The 14,716-nt window shown below is 39.9% G+C and overlaps 1 protein-coding gene and 1 pseudogene across 1 annotated transcript in view; one reads left to right on the top strand and one right to left on the bottom strand.

The window, feature by feature from the left end:
- The window catches only part of chd6 (chromodomain helicase DNA binding protein 6), a 230,408-nt gene that overhangs the window by 177,819 nt on the left and 37,873 nt on the right, over positions 1–14,716 (top strand). The window contains 2 exon segments of the mRNA XM_055160839.1: positions 10,369–10,444; positions 14,633–14,693. Coding sequence (XP_055016814.1) covers positions 10,369–10,444; positions 14,633–14,693 — 137 coding nt within the window.
- LOC129411170 (5S ribosomal RNA) lies at positions 3,053–3,159 on the bottom strand (annotated as a pseudogene).

Here is a 14,716-nt window from a genome sequence, read left to right on the forward strand (position 1 = left end):
GACACAACAGCAGCATTCATCTGTGAGAGCTGGAATCACACGAACCAACCTGTGGGTCAAGAATCTTTAGGTTAGTGGACAAACGCTCCACCAACTGAGCTATCGTCGCGTATAATAATAGTATTTTCTTAAGGGTGTCACTTTTCTGGTGGGAAGGTCTGTCAGCCGCTTGTCTTGGTGGTTTATTGTTTTTTGCCTGGAACTCTCTACAGTATCCAAAACAACTACTGCTCAAACATACCTTGAAAAACATGCAGTGTTACACAGAGTGGGCTTTCCACTCCACAGATCTTAACTGTAACTTGACCTAGCGGCAGCATCACTTACCATAATTTCCGGACTATTGAGCGCACCTGAATATAAGCTGCATCAACAAAATTTAAAAATATATATACATTTTTTACATATATAGGCCGCACTTGTCTTTAAGTCGCAGGTGTCCACGTTGTAACTTTAGATATTTACTCAGAAAGATTTTTTTGAATTTTTTATTAAATATCGGTACATGCTTTTTCTGAACAGTGCCTGGAACACGGCAGTAAAACGACAGTATTACGAAGCTCTACTGCAGAAAAGAAAGAGCCGCTGTCCTGTCTGGTTTCATGTCAGTGTCTTGTAGGATTTCAGCAGATTTCAGGCTCTCCTGGGGGCGGGGATAAGTGTATCGATCAAGTATAAGTGGATGTTCGACTACTGAAGATTGAGACATTTCTTCTCATCATTTACACACCCATCTTCCTTTAACTCATATGGGTCATTAAGACATATCCCACACACTAATGTTAATCTATAGGGATGTAACAATAACTGAAATATCGTGATGTCGTATTGTCAAAATTGTCACAATCATATCGTGGGCTGTCACAATATATCGAATACAAGTTTATTTCCTTAAATATATGGTTTTAATAGTAGCAACAGCTAATAAACATCGGGAACTACATATCCCATGATTCATTTCATACAAACAACATGAAGAGATATGTTTTTTTACTTGAATTCTTGGGATTATGACAGTAATAATTCACACCAAAATCTTGTCAAGGTATTTTAAAAGGAAAAAAGTGTCTCCTTCAAAATATCACAATAAATATCGTACCGTGAGATGCATATCGTGATAATATCGTACAGAGAGATTTGGATATTGTTACATCCCTAATAATTTAGCATCGTAACTTATTTTAACACACTGTTAAACTGTTGACTGACGATAGCTCTAGATGGTGTTGCAACTTCATGTTAATCGCACAGACAGCGGCGCTTCCTGCACTCAGGCTGCGCACATCTGCTGTGTTGATATACAAATAATCCGTCCATGTATTTGCTGCATCGTCGTATAAACCGCAAGATTCAAAGTATGACAAAAACGTGGCAGCTTATAGTCCAGAAATTACGGTACTTGTCTCTGTGGAAGTAGAACTTTCTAAATAAAGCAATAACATCTCCATGGACATAAGTAGTTGGCTGACCCTCCACCAGTAAAGTTTCATAGTGGACCTTTAAAGTAACATTTCCAAAAAAAGTTTGCTACAGGGTTGGTTAAAAATAAAAGTAAAGTGCTCAGACTATTACCCTATCAGTACCCCCAGATGTAAATTAGGCCTAATGCTGTCTGCACCACCCACACCATGTCACCATTGTTGGCACTGGCTTGTTGTGTCTCAGCCTTCACACGGAGCTGGTACAGGAGGAGAGTGGGCCGAGTGGAGCGTCTGTCGACAAACAAACAGCTTTGGAGATGACAGGCCCTGTGTTGTTTACACCAGTGTGGACTCCCGCTGCCAATGCTACTACAGACATCACAGCATCGATTAAAAGGCAGATTTAGACTCATTCATGAGTGTTTAAGGATTCATATTTGCTTTTGTTGTCACCTTTGAAGAGACAAAATGCTCCTGCGTGTTTTTTAAGTGCCTATAAGACACAAAATTGACTATTGTGAGCTTTAAACCATGCTATAATGTTGTTACCTCATCAAAAACTGGAGTTGTTAGATGAAGAAAAGAGGTAGAGCACTTCAATGGGTCGTAAAACAGTTTTAAAAAAATAACAGTACAGGTGCTCTATGAGGGTTAAACTAGTAGTCTTACACCGAAAAGTGCCCTTACTGGAAAATGTAAAAGTGGGCAAGGTACAAACCCGAGGCACTCCGACTGAATATGTTAAAAGTCCTTTATGACATGAAGGGACGCCAACGTGTTTCGACAAGCAAGACGGTCTTTGTCAGGGAAAAAAAAACCTTGGACCTGCAGATACTTGGAGTTGTGTTTTGTTTCATTCACATGTTTCTGCAACCCTTTATTATTAGGCTGTCTACATATTTAAAGCTCAAAATGCTCTGTCCCACCTTGTAGCTGTGTAATGGTTCACAAAAATCATGGTTCAGTACGTACTTCGGTTTTGAGGTCACGGTTCGGTTCATTTTCGGTACTGTATGGGAACAAAATGCACAAGTATTTGCGTGTGTTTTTATTAAACCAACAGTTTGTTTTCACATTATACAAATTGGGAAATAAAATAAATGCAAAGTGCTGCTTGGTAATACTAACAAGTTAAATAAAATATTCTCAAATAAACAACAAATGCAGGGCTTGACATTAAGCATTTACAAGTACTTGCCCGGGCAAGTGGCTATAATTTTTTACTTGTCCGACACCCAGACTTACTTGCCCGGAAAAACAAAATGGTGCTCAGTTAATTATATAATTTTAAATATGTGCACAGGCTAGTGTCGTAGTACTCTAGACCTTTTTTTAGGGCCTGGCTCAGCACAACATGCTCCTGGGGCAGATCTGTGTCGATTGATTGATTGATAGCATTTATATATAGCGTCTTTCAAGATACCCAAAGCGCTTTACAGTTCATTATTCATTCACTTCACACTCAGTGGTGGTAAACTACTACTGTAGCCACAGCTGCCCTGGGGCAGACTGACGGAAGCGAGGCTGCCAATCTGAGCCATCAGCCCCTCCGACCACCACCATCACTCACGCTCACACCTCTTTCATACTAGGCAATGCAGGTGAAGTGTCTTGCCTAAGGACACAACGACCCACTGTGGCACCTGGAATTCCTAGCGGTCTCCCATTCAAGTACTACCCAGGCCCAGCCTGCTTAGCTTCTGAGATCTGACGGGATCAGGCCGGTATGGCCACAGTGTCGTGTGAAAGAGCCCATGTCCAGAAATACTGTTAATTAGTGCTTTAAAATTTGCTTTTTGAAATCCTCGCGTTTTGCCCTGGTCAGCCTGTACAGAAGGTGAATACAAGTCTGTTCAGCTGTTAGGGCCTGGCTTGACTGCACGTACATTTCGCTCTATGCAAGCGTAAAAACTGCAACTTTTGGACGTTTAACTTTTAGAATGCATGGAAAGTGAATGAGGACGGCTTCACTGCAGGTGCTAGACGCACGTATGGAGCAACGTGTCCTGCACGCGTAGATTTCAGAAAATAGGATCCATCCTATTTTTTTGACACTCTACACGTATCCCCATCAAAATACACAGAGCATGAATCTTTGGTTGTATTTGTGCCTTTACCGTCAGGACAACGTGCTCCTGGGGCAGATCTGTGTCATGTAAAAGGGCCCAGGTCCAGAAAGACTGTTAATAAGAGCTTTAAAATTTACTTTTTTAAATCGTGGCTTTTGCCGTGGTCAGCCTGTACAGAAGGTAATACAAGTGTGTTCAGCTGTTAGTTTAACTGTAGACCTGATACAAGCGGCTCAACTTTCTCATTGAGAAACACAGAGTCAGAGCTGCGCGTGTACTTCCTGCTGCAAGCTGCCGGTAGAACCGCCTTTGCGTTGACACACGGCTGTGGTTTCGCGAGGTTACACGAGTTACTGGTCTCGTCTCGGACTCGACCACGTTTGGACTCGGTCTTGAAGGCGCTTGGACTCGGTCTTGTCTCGGACTCGAGGTCTGACTTTAGACAGGTGCGATCATATTTCATTACGGCCACTGCTCTCAGCAATAAACTTGTACCGGTGTGCGGGGGCGTGCGGGGTGTCTCGCTGCAGCCTCTGCATTTGTGTGGAGCGCCCCCCAGCGCGCGTGCCTTGTCCGCAACAGCGTGTACCCTCTCGTACCAGAATGTATCACAGGGCAGGTTAAACTTTTTAAAACATTCTACCTGCCCATCTGCCTCACGTCATCTGCTCCTTCTTTTCGCGCTCTCGTTCCTCCCTGCATATAGCACAAACGGGCTCCCTCTTCATTGCCCACAGATTAGAAAAATAATACTAAAACGAATCCAAATTTATGTTACATTGTTGGCACAAAGCAGCACTACTGCTACATGTGGTTGAAGGTTGCCTAATAAAAGTGCTCAAAATGCATCTATGTTTGTCACGACATGCGTTTGGTAAATGTGGTAAATCCCACTGCAAAACCAGCAAGTGAATGTAACTCCAGTTAGAAACTTGACAAAACAGGTTTAAAAATCCTACCCACTGCATTCACTTTGAAGCAGTTTTGTGTAAAATACCAATGGAAGTTTTCTTAAAGAAAGGGTTCTCAAACTGTGGGTGAGAGTCTAAAAAAGGGCAGTGTTCAGTACAGTACAGTTTGCTTGTCTTAATTTAATCTTAAATTAACATTTATCAGATAAAATGGAGATAGATTTCTAAAAACATTGATATATATGTGCCAAAATAACTGTAAAATCCAAATAAATGTCAAAAAATGACAAAGATGGTCATGATTTGGTCTCGATGGGCTGTGGTCTTGGTCTCGACCCTCAGAGGTCTTGGTCTTGTCCTGGTCTCAGGACCCTGAGGTCTCGGACAGGTCTTGGCCTCAATTAACGCAGTCTTGACTAGAACTCTAGCACAGGCATATAAAAACTTTTTTTCATATGAATACCAACATAACATGACCACAATGACTAAATGGTTTGAGAGAGTGGGGCAGAATCTCAAATATATAAAACAAGTTTAAATCATTTCATGCTACACTCCACAGTGTAAATATGGAGGGAAAAAAAGAAGCATAAATGAAAAAGTGTGTCCAAATTTGTATGTATATGAGATGAAAACGATTATCATTGGTCTTCTCATTAAATTGTTCTCTCTTGTATCCACTCAGAGATCTAAGAGTGCCTCAACGTGTCTCAGGTTGTCAGACCCATATGGGCAGGTGACAACTAGAACTAATGTGATTATAGATAAATATGACAGAACATCTATAGTCCTGGTTGCTGTCATCTGGGACCAATGCTGGGACCAATGAGCAAGTTAATCTGAAACTGTGATACATATTGCCTTTTGCAGTGTAACATTTTGTAATGGAGTATTGTCCCTCATATGTAATGGAGTTACACTACTTTGCATTACATCTGATTTACTTTCTGTATGTTTAAAGTTAATTTTGGCTTCATGAGCTTCACAAATATATAGCCTTATAAGTCCTTCCCTTGGACCCTCGCCCACAGGTTAAGAAACCGACTTTCACTTGCACATTTCACATTCCAAATATTTTAGTGCCAGTACACCATAGAACTGGACTTGCACGAGCCTATAGTCTGCGCAGATAGTGTTGGGTATCGAAACTCTGTTTCAAGTAGGCATCGACCGAAAAGGCCCGGTAAGTACTGGTAAGTACTAAAAAACTGGTATTAAAAAAAACAAAAGTTCGCTCGGTGCCCACTTTCGGTCCCTTTCATTAAATGCCCGCGTCAATAAGCCAACACACACTTTAATTTCACTTCAATTTATCAGTAGTGCAGGTGTTCACGCGTCAGTACTGCGCTCTGCGCAAATGTACTGCACAAACAGCGCTCATGTTCAACATGTTGAGCATGTCCTACATGTGTCCAAACTAAGTGCAGTGTGTCTTTTACCGGTAAAACAGATGAGCTGAAGAAACAAGGTGCAGCGTGAAACTTGTATCCACCCGAAAACACCCAGTCTCCAGTGTGGGGCGTTTATAGAGTCTCAAAGCCAAAGTGCGTAATAATAAATCCACAGCCTGCAGTGTCCGTGTCAAATTTAAGCCAAACATAATATTAACCAAAACTCCGCAAAAACCCTGCTCCTCATTGGTAAATATATCCAGCGTGGAGCGCGTGTGCGTAAAGATGTATCCAAACGAATCTGCCTAAAGTTCTCCATAATTCTCCTCCGTCCTCCTCCGAGTAGCAAAAGCGTAAAGTTATTAATCAAAGTAAGAGCACATGCTCCATGCGCTGCCTTTTATATAAAGTGCAGAAAACGAGAAACAAAAGCGAAACTTAAGCGCAGGTCAGTCTTCGTGACAATCAGTTGTGCGTTTATTTGCGTGCGCATTTGGAGTTATACCTGAACCGTGTATAGTAGCCTACTCTGTTTTAAAATATGAATTAACATAGATATAAAGTTATTCAATGACTGAAAAGTATTTTCTTAATAATATTTGGCCATTAATTTGCATAAAAACATAAATTGTAACTATACCCTTTGCGCACTTATAAAGAAAACAACTACATATCTCGGTCCTCTACTGTGGAGTTAGTTTGGACTGCTTAAATTTAGGTCCTTGTTCGCGCTTCTCGTCGCTGCGTAATAGGTTAAGAAAAACACGGGATTTACGCGCGTGGCACTGGAGCGACGCACTGGAGGCGCACAGGTAGGACTGTTCTCTATGAATGGATCTCAGTACGATGTGGGACTGTGCACGTACAGGGCTCCATGAGGACTGAAGTAGAGAAGCGGGTTTAATGTCACGCGGCGTGGTCCTCCGGTGACACACGCCCCGCTCACAGAGCGCACGTATCGCTTGGAGACGCCCCGGTACCGTCCCAGTGAATGTTATTCCCAAAAGCACGGGCTATAATAATAACCTATGCATTTTAACTAATTACTGAGATTAGTGAGTAGGCTTGATAAATATATGGCAAATTTTTGGAGTTGGGTTTAGCCCTGAGTTCGCTTTTCATTCCGACGCGTCATGAAGTTTCCTACATATGTGAGATGTGACGGTAGAATGAGAGACAAAACAAAAGGGGTGGAGTGGCGCGGTCCGCACTAAGGGACATTTTTGATTGACTGGGCAAAGATTGTGGTGCAGGAGGCAGCGTAATACTACGTCCGTTTTATTTAAGATGCCTACAGTCAGTGGGAAAGACAAAACATTGACTGTGATGCGCACAGCAGCGCGCATGAAGTGAGCACTTGTCACCGCGGCCGTTTTTCGTGGCAGTTCAAAAGGTTGGACTTATCTGTTCCTTTCACGGAAATGAAAAAAATGCGTTATGAACGGACAACCCGTCGCTTTGTTTATCAACCAAATAAATAGTTATTACTGGGGGACTAGATTTGTGTCGCTTTATTTTCACTTGCCCGCTCGGGCAACTAGGCAGAGGAGAGTACTTGCCCGGACAAAAGTTTTAGTTGCCCCGGACCAGCGGACAACCGTTAATGTCGAGCCCAGAAATGTATGAAACATTATAAAAAAAACTAAATTCCTTGTAAACAGTAATCAAAACTTTTTAAAAAGTAAAGCGCAGCCCTAACAGTTCAAGGATGAAGTTTTACTCAATCTTCATATTTTTGGCCAGAAAAATCAACTTGTCCATATTGTCTGTGGTGAGTGCAGATCTGCTGCAGTTACAACCACCTTGTGATGTCATGTAGTGGTAATTTTCAAGTTAACTGCTGCCCTTTACCTTTTGTTCAGTAGAGATTAGCAATTCCAGGGCTGAAATGATCCAAATGATTCTATTGAAGGTGTGTGGAGTTTAAGAAACACAATGGAGCACTTCCTGTATCACCACATGACATCACAATTTGTTATCTGAATCAGTATTGAGTATTAAATCTACTTCTTTGTACAGAAATCGCGTTCGAAATGTTAATATCGTGACAAGACTAGTGGCAGGTTTAAATTTAGAGACTTTTTCTTCTTAGGACCTGCTCACTGATCAACCAAACCCTCTGAAATATTATAGAAAGTGTCTATGTGACATAATTCAGCGTAGTAAAGGTATTTTCTGGCTGTTGCTTTGCGGTTACACATTCTCACAAACTCCTCTGTAGACTTTGATGGCGAGCTGGAGGTAATTGTAAACGGCAGACACTTTGTTATTGCTGCACCTTCATCTCAAAGAGGAGCTCCACAGGCAAAGCACATGAAAGGAAATGGTTTCATAAAGGCCATCTAAACACTCAAACAGGGTGAAGCGCGCGCTCAGGACTTGACAAAACATATTATTATTCAAAAAGGAGGTCTGGTCTAACTGTAGTGATATCAAGGAGGTTTTTGTTTGTTCTTTTTTCCTCAGTTTGATTTGATTTTGCTTTTGTGTGGAGTTTGCATGTTCTCTGTGGGTTTCCTAAGGGCGCTCTGGTCTTCCCCATCAACCCAAAACATGAACAGTAGGTCAGATCCTCCAGTTAAGGTAGTCCTGACCAAGACTATAGATCAGGCTTGCCCAAACTATGGTCCAAATGCGGCCATCAGTCCAATTTTTCTTGGCCCATGGGTCCGGTCAAGTGGTAACGGAGGGAAACTGGGGCAGATGTTTTACATTCAAATAGCTCTTATTCACAAACTATTAACACTCCAACAGGGTAAATTTAACCCTGTGATATTCTTTCAAGTTGTTGACAAAAAATTTAAAAACTCATGTCGGTAACGGAGGGAATGAAATATGCAGCACTTTTTGAGCAATAAATACAAACAGTGATAACTACCAGTTCTCACTTACATATCCTTAACAAACTGGTTTGAATATTTGCTTCATATAGTTTTCTACCATATGGTCTGATTAGGTTGAAAAACCTCTTACTTTTTGAGTAATGAGATTTTTTATTAAGAAAGGTCATGGTAACGGAGGGAAAAGTAACGGAGGGAAAATTGTGCAAGCAAGTAGAAGGTGCATGATTTTGCATAATTTGAGTCAGTTTTTTTCTTCTGAATACTTTAATAGTACTTCAAAATGAAAGGAAACTATTTCTATAAAATATGTCAGTCCTTCCAAGCTAATTTTTATCATTTTAAATACATAAAAAAAAAAAAAAATCATGTACCTTCATCAACAGTTCAAAGATGGAATAACACAAGATATGATGAAATACATCCATTTATTTACATGATTTGCAGGTCTTTGAAATTTGGGAAATAATTTTTGTTCCATGTTTCATACATGGTCTGTTTAAAACGTATGTAACTTTAGAACCAAAAATGGTCCAGAAAAAAGTACACAGTTTCATAAACTAGAGTACATATGTATCTGTTGAATATATTTTTATATCAGATGCATTAACTTGAATTTTTGGCCTTGCTGTTTACTTCTGCTTGACCAGGCCCCCATATTACCTGGTTTAAGCAGTACTTTTTACTGCAGAACCAGTATTAAAGGGCTCATATTATAAATACCTCAAAAACATACCTGAAGTTGTGCTTTGTTTCATCACACATGTTGGAGAAATTCCTTATTATTAGTCTGTTTACATCTCCAAAGCTTGAAATTTTTATATACCTGGAGTTGCATTTTGTTTCATTCACAAATGTTTAACACATAAACTTTGCATATTTAGGCTGAGTTATTTTCTCAAACTGGAGACACTCTGTTCCACCTGGTGATGTCATGCAGCAATAAGTGCTCCACTGTGTTTTTAAACTCCATGCATCTTCACTAGAATCATTTGGATAATTTCAACTCCAGAATTGCCAATCTCTTCTGACCTAAAGGTTCAAAAGTAACTGTTAACTTGAAAACTCCCACTACATGACATCACAAGGTGCAACAAAGCATTTTAAGCTTTGAAGATGTAGACAGACTAATAATAAAGTGTTACTCAAACATGTGGAAATAAAACAAAACACAACTTCAGGTATGTTTTCGATGAGGTAACAACATTATAACAAGGCTTAACGCTCACAAGAGTCAATTTTGCATAATATAAATGTTAATAAATAATTAACATTAACCAAAAAAATGTCAACTGTTATTTAGCTGATTACTGGTGCAAATACATAAATGTAATATCTACAAAACATATGGAAAAACATATTGAATTCATAAAAGTATACAGGCTCTAACTGGTATTGGGTGCAAGTGAAATGATTATGGCCCATATGCAGTTATTGGTTTGAATTATGCACAAAATATTTGGATATTTCTATTTCCTGCCCCATCTACTGATTAATTTGCACTTTCCACAACCTAAAAATGTCATATTGTTAACTTTCTGTAAAATTTTAACACATTGTAAAAAATAATAACGTTCTTGTGATGTTGGGAGTAACAAAATCTAAAGTGTGGATAGTTTGTTTTAAAGGACCCATATTACGCTATATTCTGATCTGTTATAATGTTGTTTCTTCATCACAAACATATATGGAGTTGTGTTTTGTTTCATTCACACAATTGTATTTGTGTTTCCCAGTGCTAAAGCAGAGGAGACGAAGGAGGAAGCCGAGAGCAAACCTGATGGAGGAGAGGAACGCGAGGAGAACGGAAAGGTGAATAATTATTTCTCACAGTTTATTAAGATCCAGTGGAATTTGATCTGGTATTTTGCTTTGATTAGCTAAATACCTGAACTTCTTAAATTCAGACTTCCATTTTTTTTCATACCATAATTTTGAATCTGATGTAGTAGTAACTTTAGCTTAATTAAAAACCAAAACAATTCCCATTTTTTTAATTGTCCAAGTTGCTAAAAGCTTTTGTTGACATTATAACAAAGATTTGAAAAATAATCTGTCCTCTACCTTATATATGATTATTTATTTATTCATTTATTTATTAAAAGTCCTCTACCCAATTTGCCTTATATATTTGAGCGAAATCCATCTTGTCCCTGTCCAGATATATTTTATAAGCAGCTCTTTAGGTCCATTTGTGTCTTCATTTAATTAGTAAGCCTTTTATCGTCCGATTATCAGGAAGTGCGCTTTAGCATGCTAGTGAAAACCGCTTATAAAGTCATTGTTGTGAATAATTAGGATGTAAGTCAGGAATAACTTTTAAAGGAGCGTTTTTTTTTCTGTTGGAGAGTTCGTCAAATGTTTTTTTTTTTTTTTTCCGTGGTGATGTTATTCCTTTGTCTGGAATGTTTCACAATGTGGCATTAAACCATTCTATCTTCATGGAGACCAAACTAGACCAAGTTACAAGTCAGATTTGCGGAGAGGCAACTCATTTCACAGTCAGAATGTCTGTTTTTCAAGGTATTTTTGAGCCATGAAACCACCTGTAATTGAATAAATGTAAGGTAGATCTGTTTAATGTCATACCGTGGAACATTCCAGGCAGAGCAGTGACATCTCCATAGACTTTAATATACTTTATTTGATTTCGTTTGTCTGTTTACATTCATCTCCGGCTGTGTCCTTGTCTATTTCTACCGAGACTATTTATAAAACCGTGTTGGCACAGTATGAGACGGACAGACAGAGGGCAAAGGTCAGAGTTTATTACCAACCAGAACGGTAACAGTGACAAGTGAGGAAGGGGGAGTTTCTAATATTTATAGCTCCGTATCGTCCTCAAACATCACAGACTACACATGTGATTTTCTCAGATATTTCTCAGATTTTGCCTATGAATTTGTGCTAAAATAATGATGATTTAATATATAAAATTATGCTTTCCCTTGATAATAATCATAAGAGACACATTAAAGAGGCTGTATCCAATTACATCATATAATAATAATAACGCTATATTTGTTTTTCCCCAGTACAGACAGTGTTGTGCAAGTTCACACTTTTCATGAACTAGTTCAAAGTTCAGTTCACACTTGTTCAAAATGAATAGTTCACGTTCATAGTTCACAATTTTAATTTTGAACTAGTTCAAAGTTCAGTTCATTTTATATTTAGGTGAGATCTGTAAATGAAAGGCTGCATTTATTTTAGACTAAACCAGGTCTAAATCAGGACTGAACCAGGACTAAACCAGAACTGAACCAGGACTAAAAAAGAACTGAACCAGGACTGAACCAGGTCTAAACCAGGAATAAACCAAGACTAAACCAGGACTGAACCAAAATTGAACCAGGTCTAAACCAGGACTGAACCAGGTCTAAACCAGAACTGAACCAGGACTAAAAAAGAACTGAACCAGGACTGAACCAGGTCTAAACCAGGAATAAACCAAGACTAAACCAGGACTGAACCAAAATTGAACCAGGTCTAAACCAGGACTGAACCAGGTCTAAACCAGAACTGAACCAGGACTAAACCAGGACTAAACCAAGACTAAACCAGGACCAAACCAGGACTAATCCTGGACTAGAACTTGGAATCTAGGACCGCCCCTGAGAGAACCCCGAGTGCGATCGGGCGTCAGCTGCGTTTATCTCGGTGGAGCGCGGACTTCTGCGTCAGTCCTTTCGCTCAGGATCACGGTCTACGCAGGCGAACCTCCGGCGTTTCACCGCTGCTGATATCGCAGTGATTTTAGCAAATTTGTATGAAGAAAAACGAAAAACCCACCATTTCAATCCAGGTTAAAAAAGCATTGTGACGCGCGTTACTGACATATGTACCAAGTAAAATAATACGCGCGCGGAGCAGCACGTCCTGTGCGTGTAGATTTCAGAAAATAGGATCCATCCTATTTTTTGACGCTCTACACGAGCGTAGGCGCGTATCCCCGTCAAAATACACAGAGAGCATGTATCTGTTGTTGTATTTGTGCATTTACCATCAGCACATCGTGCTCCCTGGGCAGTTCTGTATCATGTGAAAGAGCCCAGATCCACATAGACTGTTAATTTGTGCTTTGAAATTAACTTTTGAAATCCTTGCGTTTGCCGTGGTCAGCCTGTACAGAAGGTAAAACAAGCAGCTAAACGCGCCCAATCAAGTTCCCATTGAGAGACACAAGAGCCCGTATGTTCCGCTAAAGCTGCCGGTGGAGTCGCCTTCGCGTTGACGCGCGGCTGTGGTTTCGCGAGGTGAAGTGCGAGCAGATCGTCACTCGTCAAATTCCGACGTTTAACTGAACCCCAACAGTGACGCACGTCGTTCATCACACATAATTTGAACAAATTCACGTTCAAGTTCTTGATTTACAAAAGTGTTGCGTTCAGTTCAAAGTTCACTGAAAAATGAACGTGTTCAATGAACGCGCTCTTTTGAACTCGTTCATGCACAACACTGAGTACAGATATATTGTAAAAGCATCTCTTAGGGTCAAAATGAGATCTCTGTGTGTTGTCTACATCTAATTATAAGTTCTGTTTATCCTCTGTGAACCAGTAAGTGCACTGTTAACACTTTTAAACTCATTGCAGAGGATAATTAGTTAGTAATGCATTAGGAAAGTGTGGAATAAGTTTGGATGTATTAGTGTTCTCCATTACTAGAAGAGACAACGGTTGCCCCCCATATTTTTAAATTCTCCCACATCGTCTAAAAAGAACATGGGCTAGAAAGACTTCACAAAATCGCACTTTGCTGCTTTATACATAACAAAAAGCAACTACAGTGTTACTGCTAAAATATTAAATACAGGACATTTCTTGGACTTTTCCATTTATTATTTATTTATTTATATGTTTGGGAGTGAGAAACACAATTTCAATTCTTTATATGTTTCGTTAGCCACCTAGTACCTCCGCTCAATTTAATTTCTCTCCAGCGACTAGGTCAGGAATCGGAATACACTAGACGGTTCACAAAAACCCCGGAAGTGCGATGTCGGGCACCAGCCAATCAGCGAAGAGCCATATATCCTATTTTGGCAATGATTCCCGAGATCGAGGATTTGAAGCCGGAACAAAGAGAATGTTTGGTGAATTTTATCAAGAGGAAAGATGTTATTGCCTTTCTTCCTACGGGATTTGGGAAAAGTTTAATATACCAGTTATCGGTGCATTACATACGTCACAACCAAACAGCAGTGATTGGTTAAATAAAAAAAGGACCCACCTACCGTCGAGCGAACGAATCTTAATCCTGTGAGACCAGACTGATGATTTAGGCTAATGTTTTGTATGAAGAATTGACAATACATTTTTTTTTATTTGAATTTGATAAGTGGCATTTAACCTCGCCGTATTTGTAATTTTCTTTCATACAATTTGTGACGTATTTCAGCCACCACAGTTTGAACCAACTATATGGGAATCATTGATATCCGCAAACAGTAGAACTAATTCTGTTTTTCAGTTTTTAAGACAGCAAAACATCAAGTACATCATCTTTAATAGCTACTATTTGCATGTTTCTCCCCGTGTCTGGATGGGTTTCCTCCGGGTGCTCCGGTTTCCCCCATCAACTCAAAACATGCTACAGGTCTCCAGAACAGTTGTTAGTCAAGGTCAATTAAATACAATCAATTCAATCATTGTTTGTCCTTAGGCAAGACACTTCACCCGCATTGCCTAGTATGAAAGTGGTGTGTGTGTGAGTGATGGTGGTGGTTGGAGGGACCGATGGCGCCGAGTGGCATGGCAGCCGTACTTCTGTCAGTGTGCCCCAGGGCAGCTGTGGTTACAATAGTAGCTCACCATCACCAGGGTATAGAGTGAAAGAATAATGCTGTATGAATGAATGCTGAATAATGCTCTGTAAAGCGTCTCTGGGGACAGAAAATGTCTGTGAAAGCGCTATATAAATAAAGACTTACTTACTTACTTACTTACTTACTTACTATTACGGGTTTCAGTGAATAACTCTTTTCCTTGTTGTGTCCAGGGAGGAGAGGAGACCTGCTCCAGTACGGATACCTCGGACAAACCTGACAGCACAGCCCCAGGTAACACGTTTATCTGCCGTGTT

The sequence above is a fragment of the Boleophthalmus pectinirostris genome, unplaced genomic scaffold (assembly GCF_026225935.1).
Source record: "Boleophthalmus pectinirostris isolate CB_2022bp ecotype Guang Dong unplaced genomic scaffold, ASM2622593v1 HiC_scaffold_3, whole genome shotgun sequence".
Lineage (NCBI taxonomy): Eukaryota > Metazoa > Chordata > Actinopteri > Gobiiformes > Gobiidae > Boleophthalmus > Boleophthalmus pectinirostris.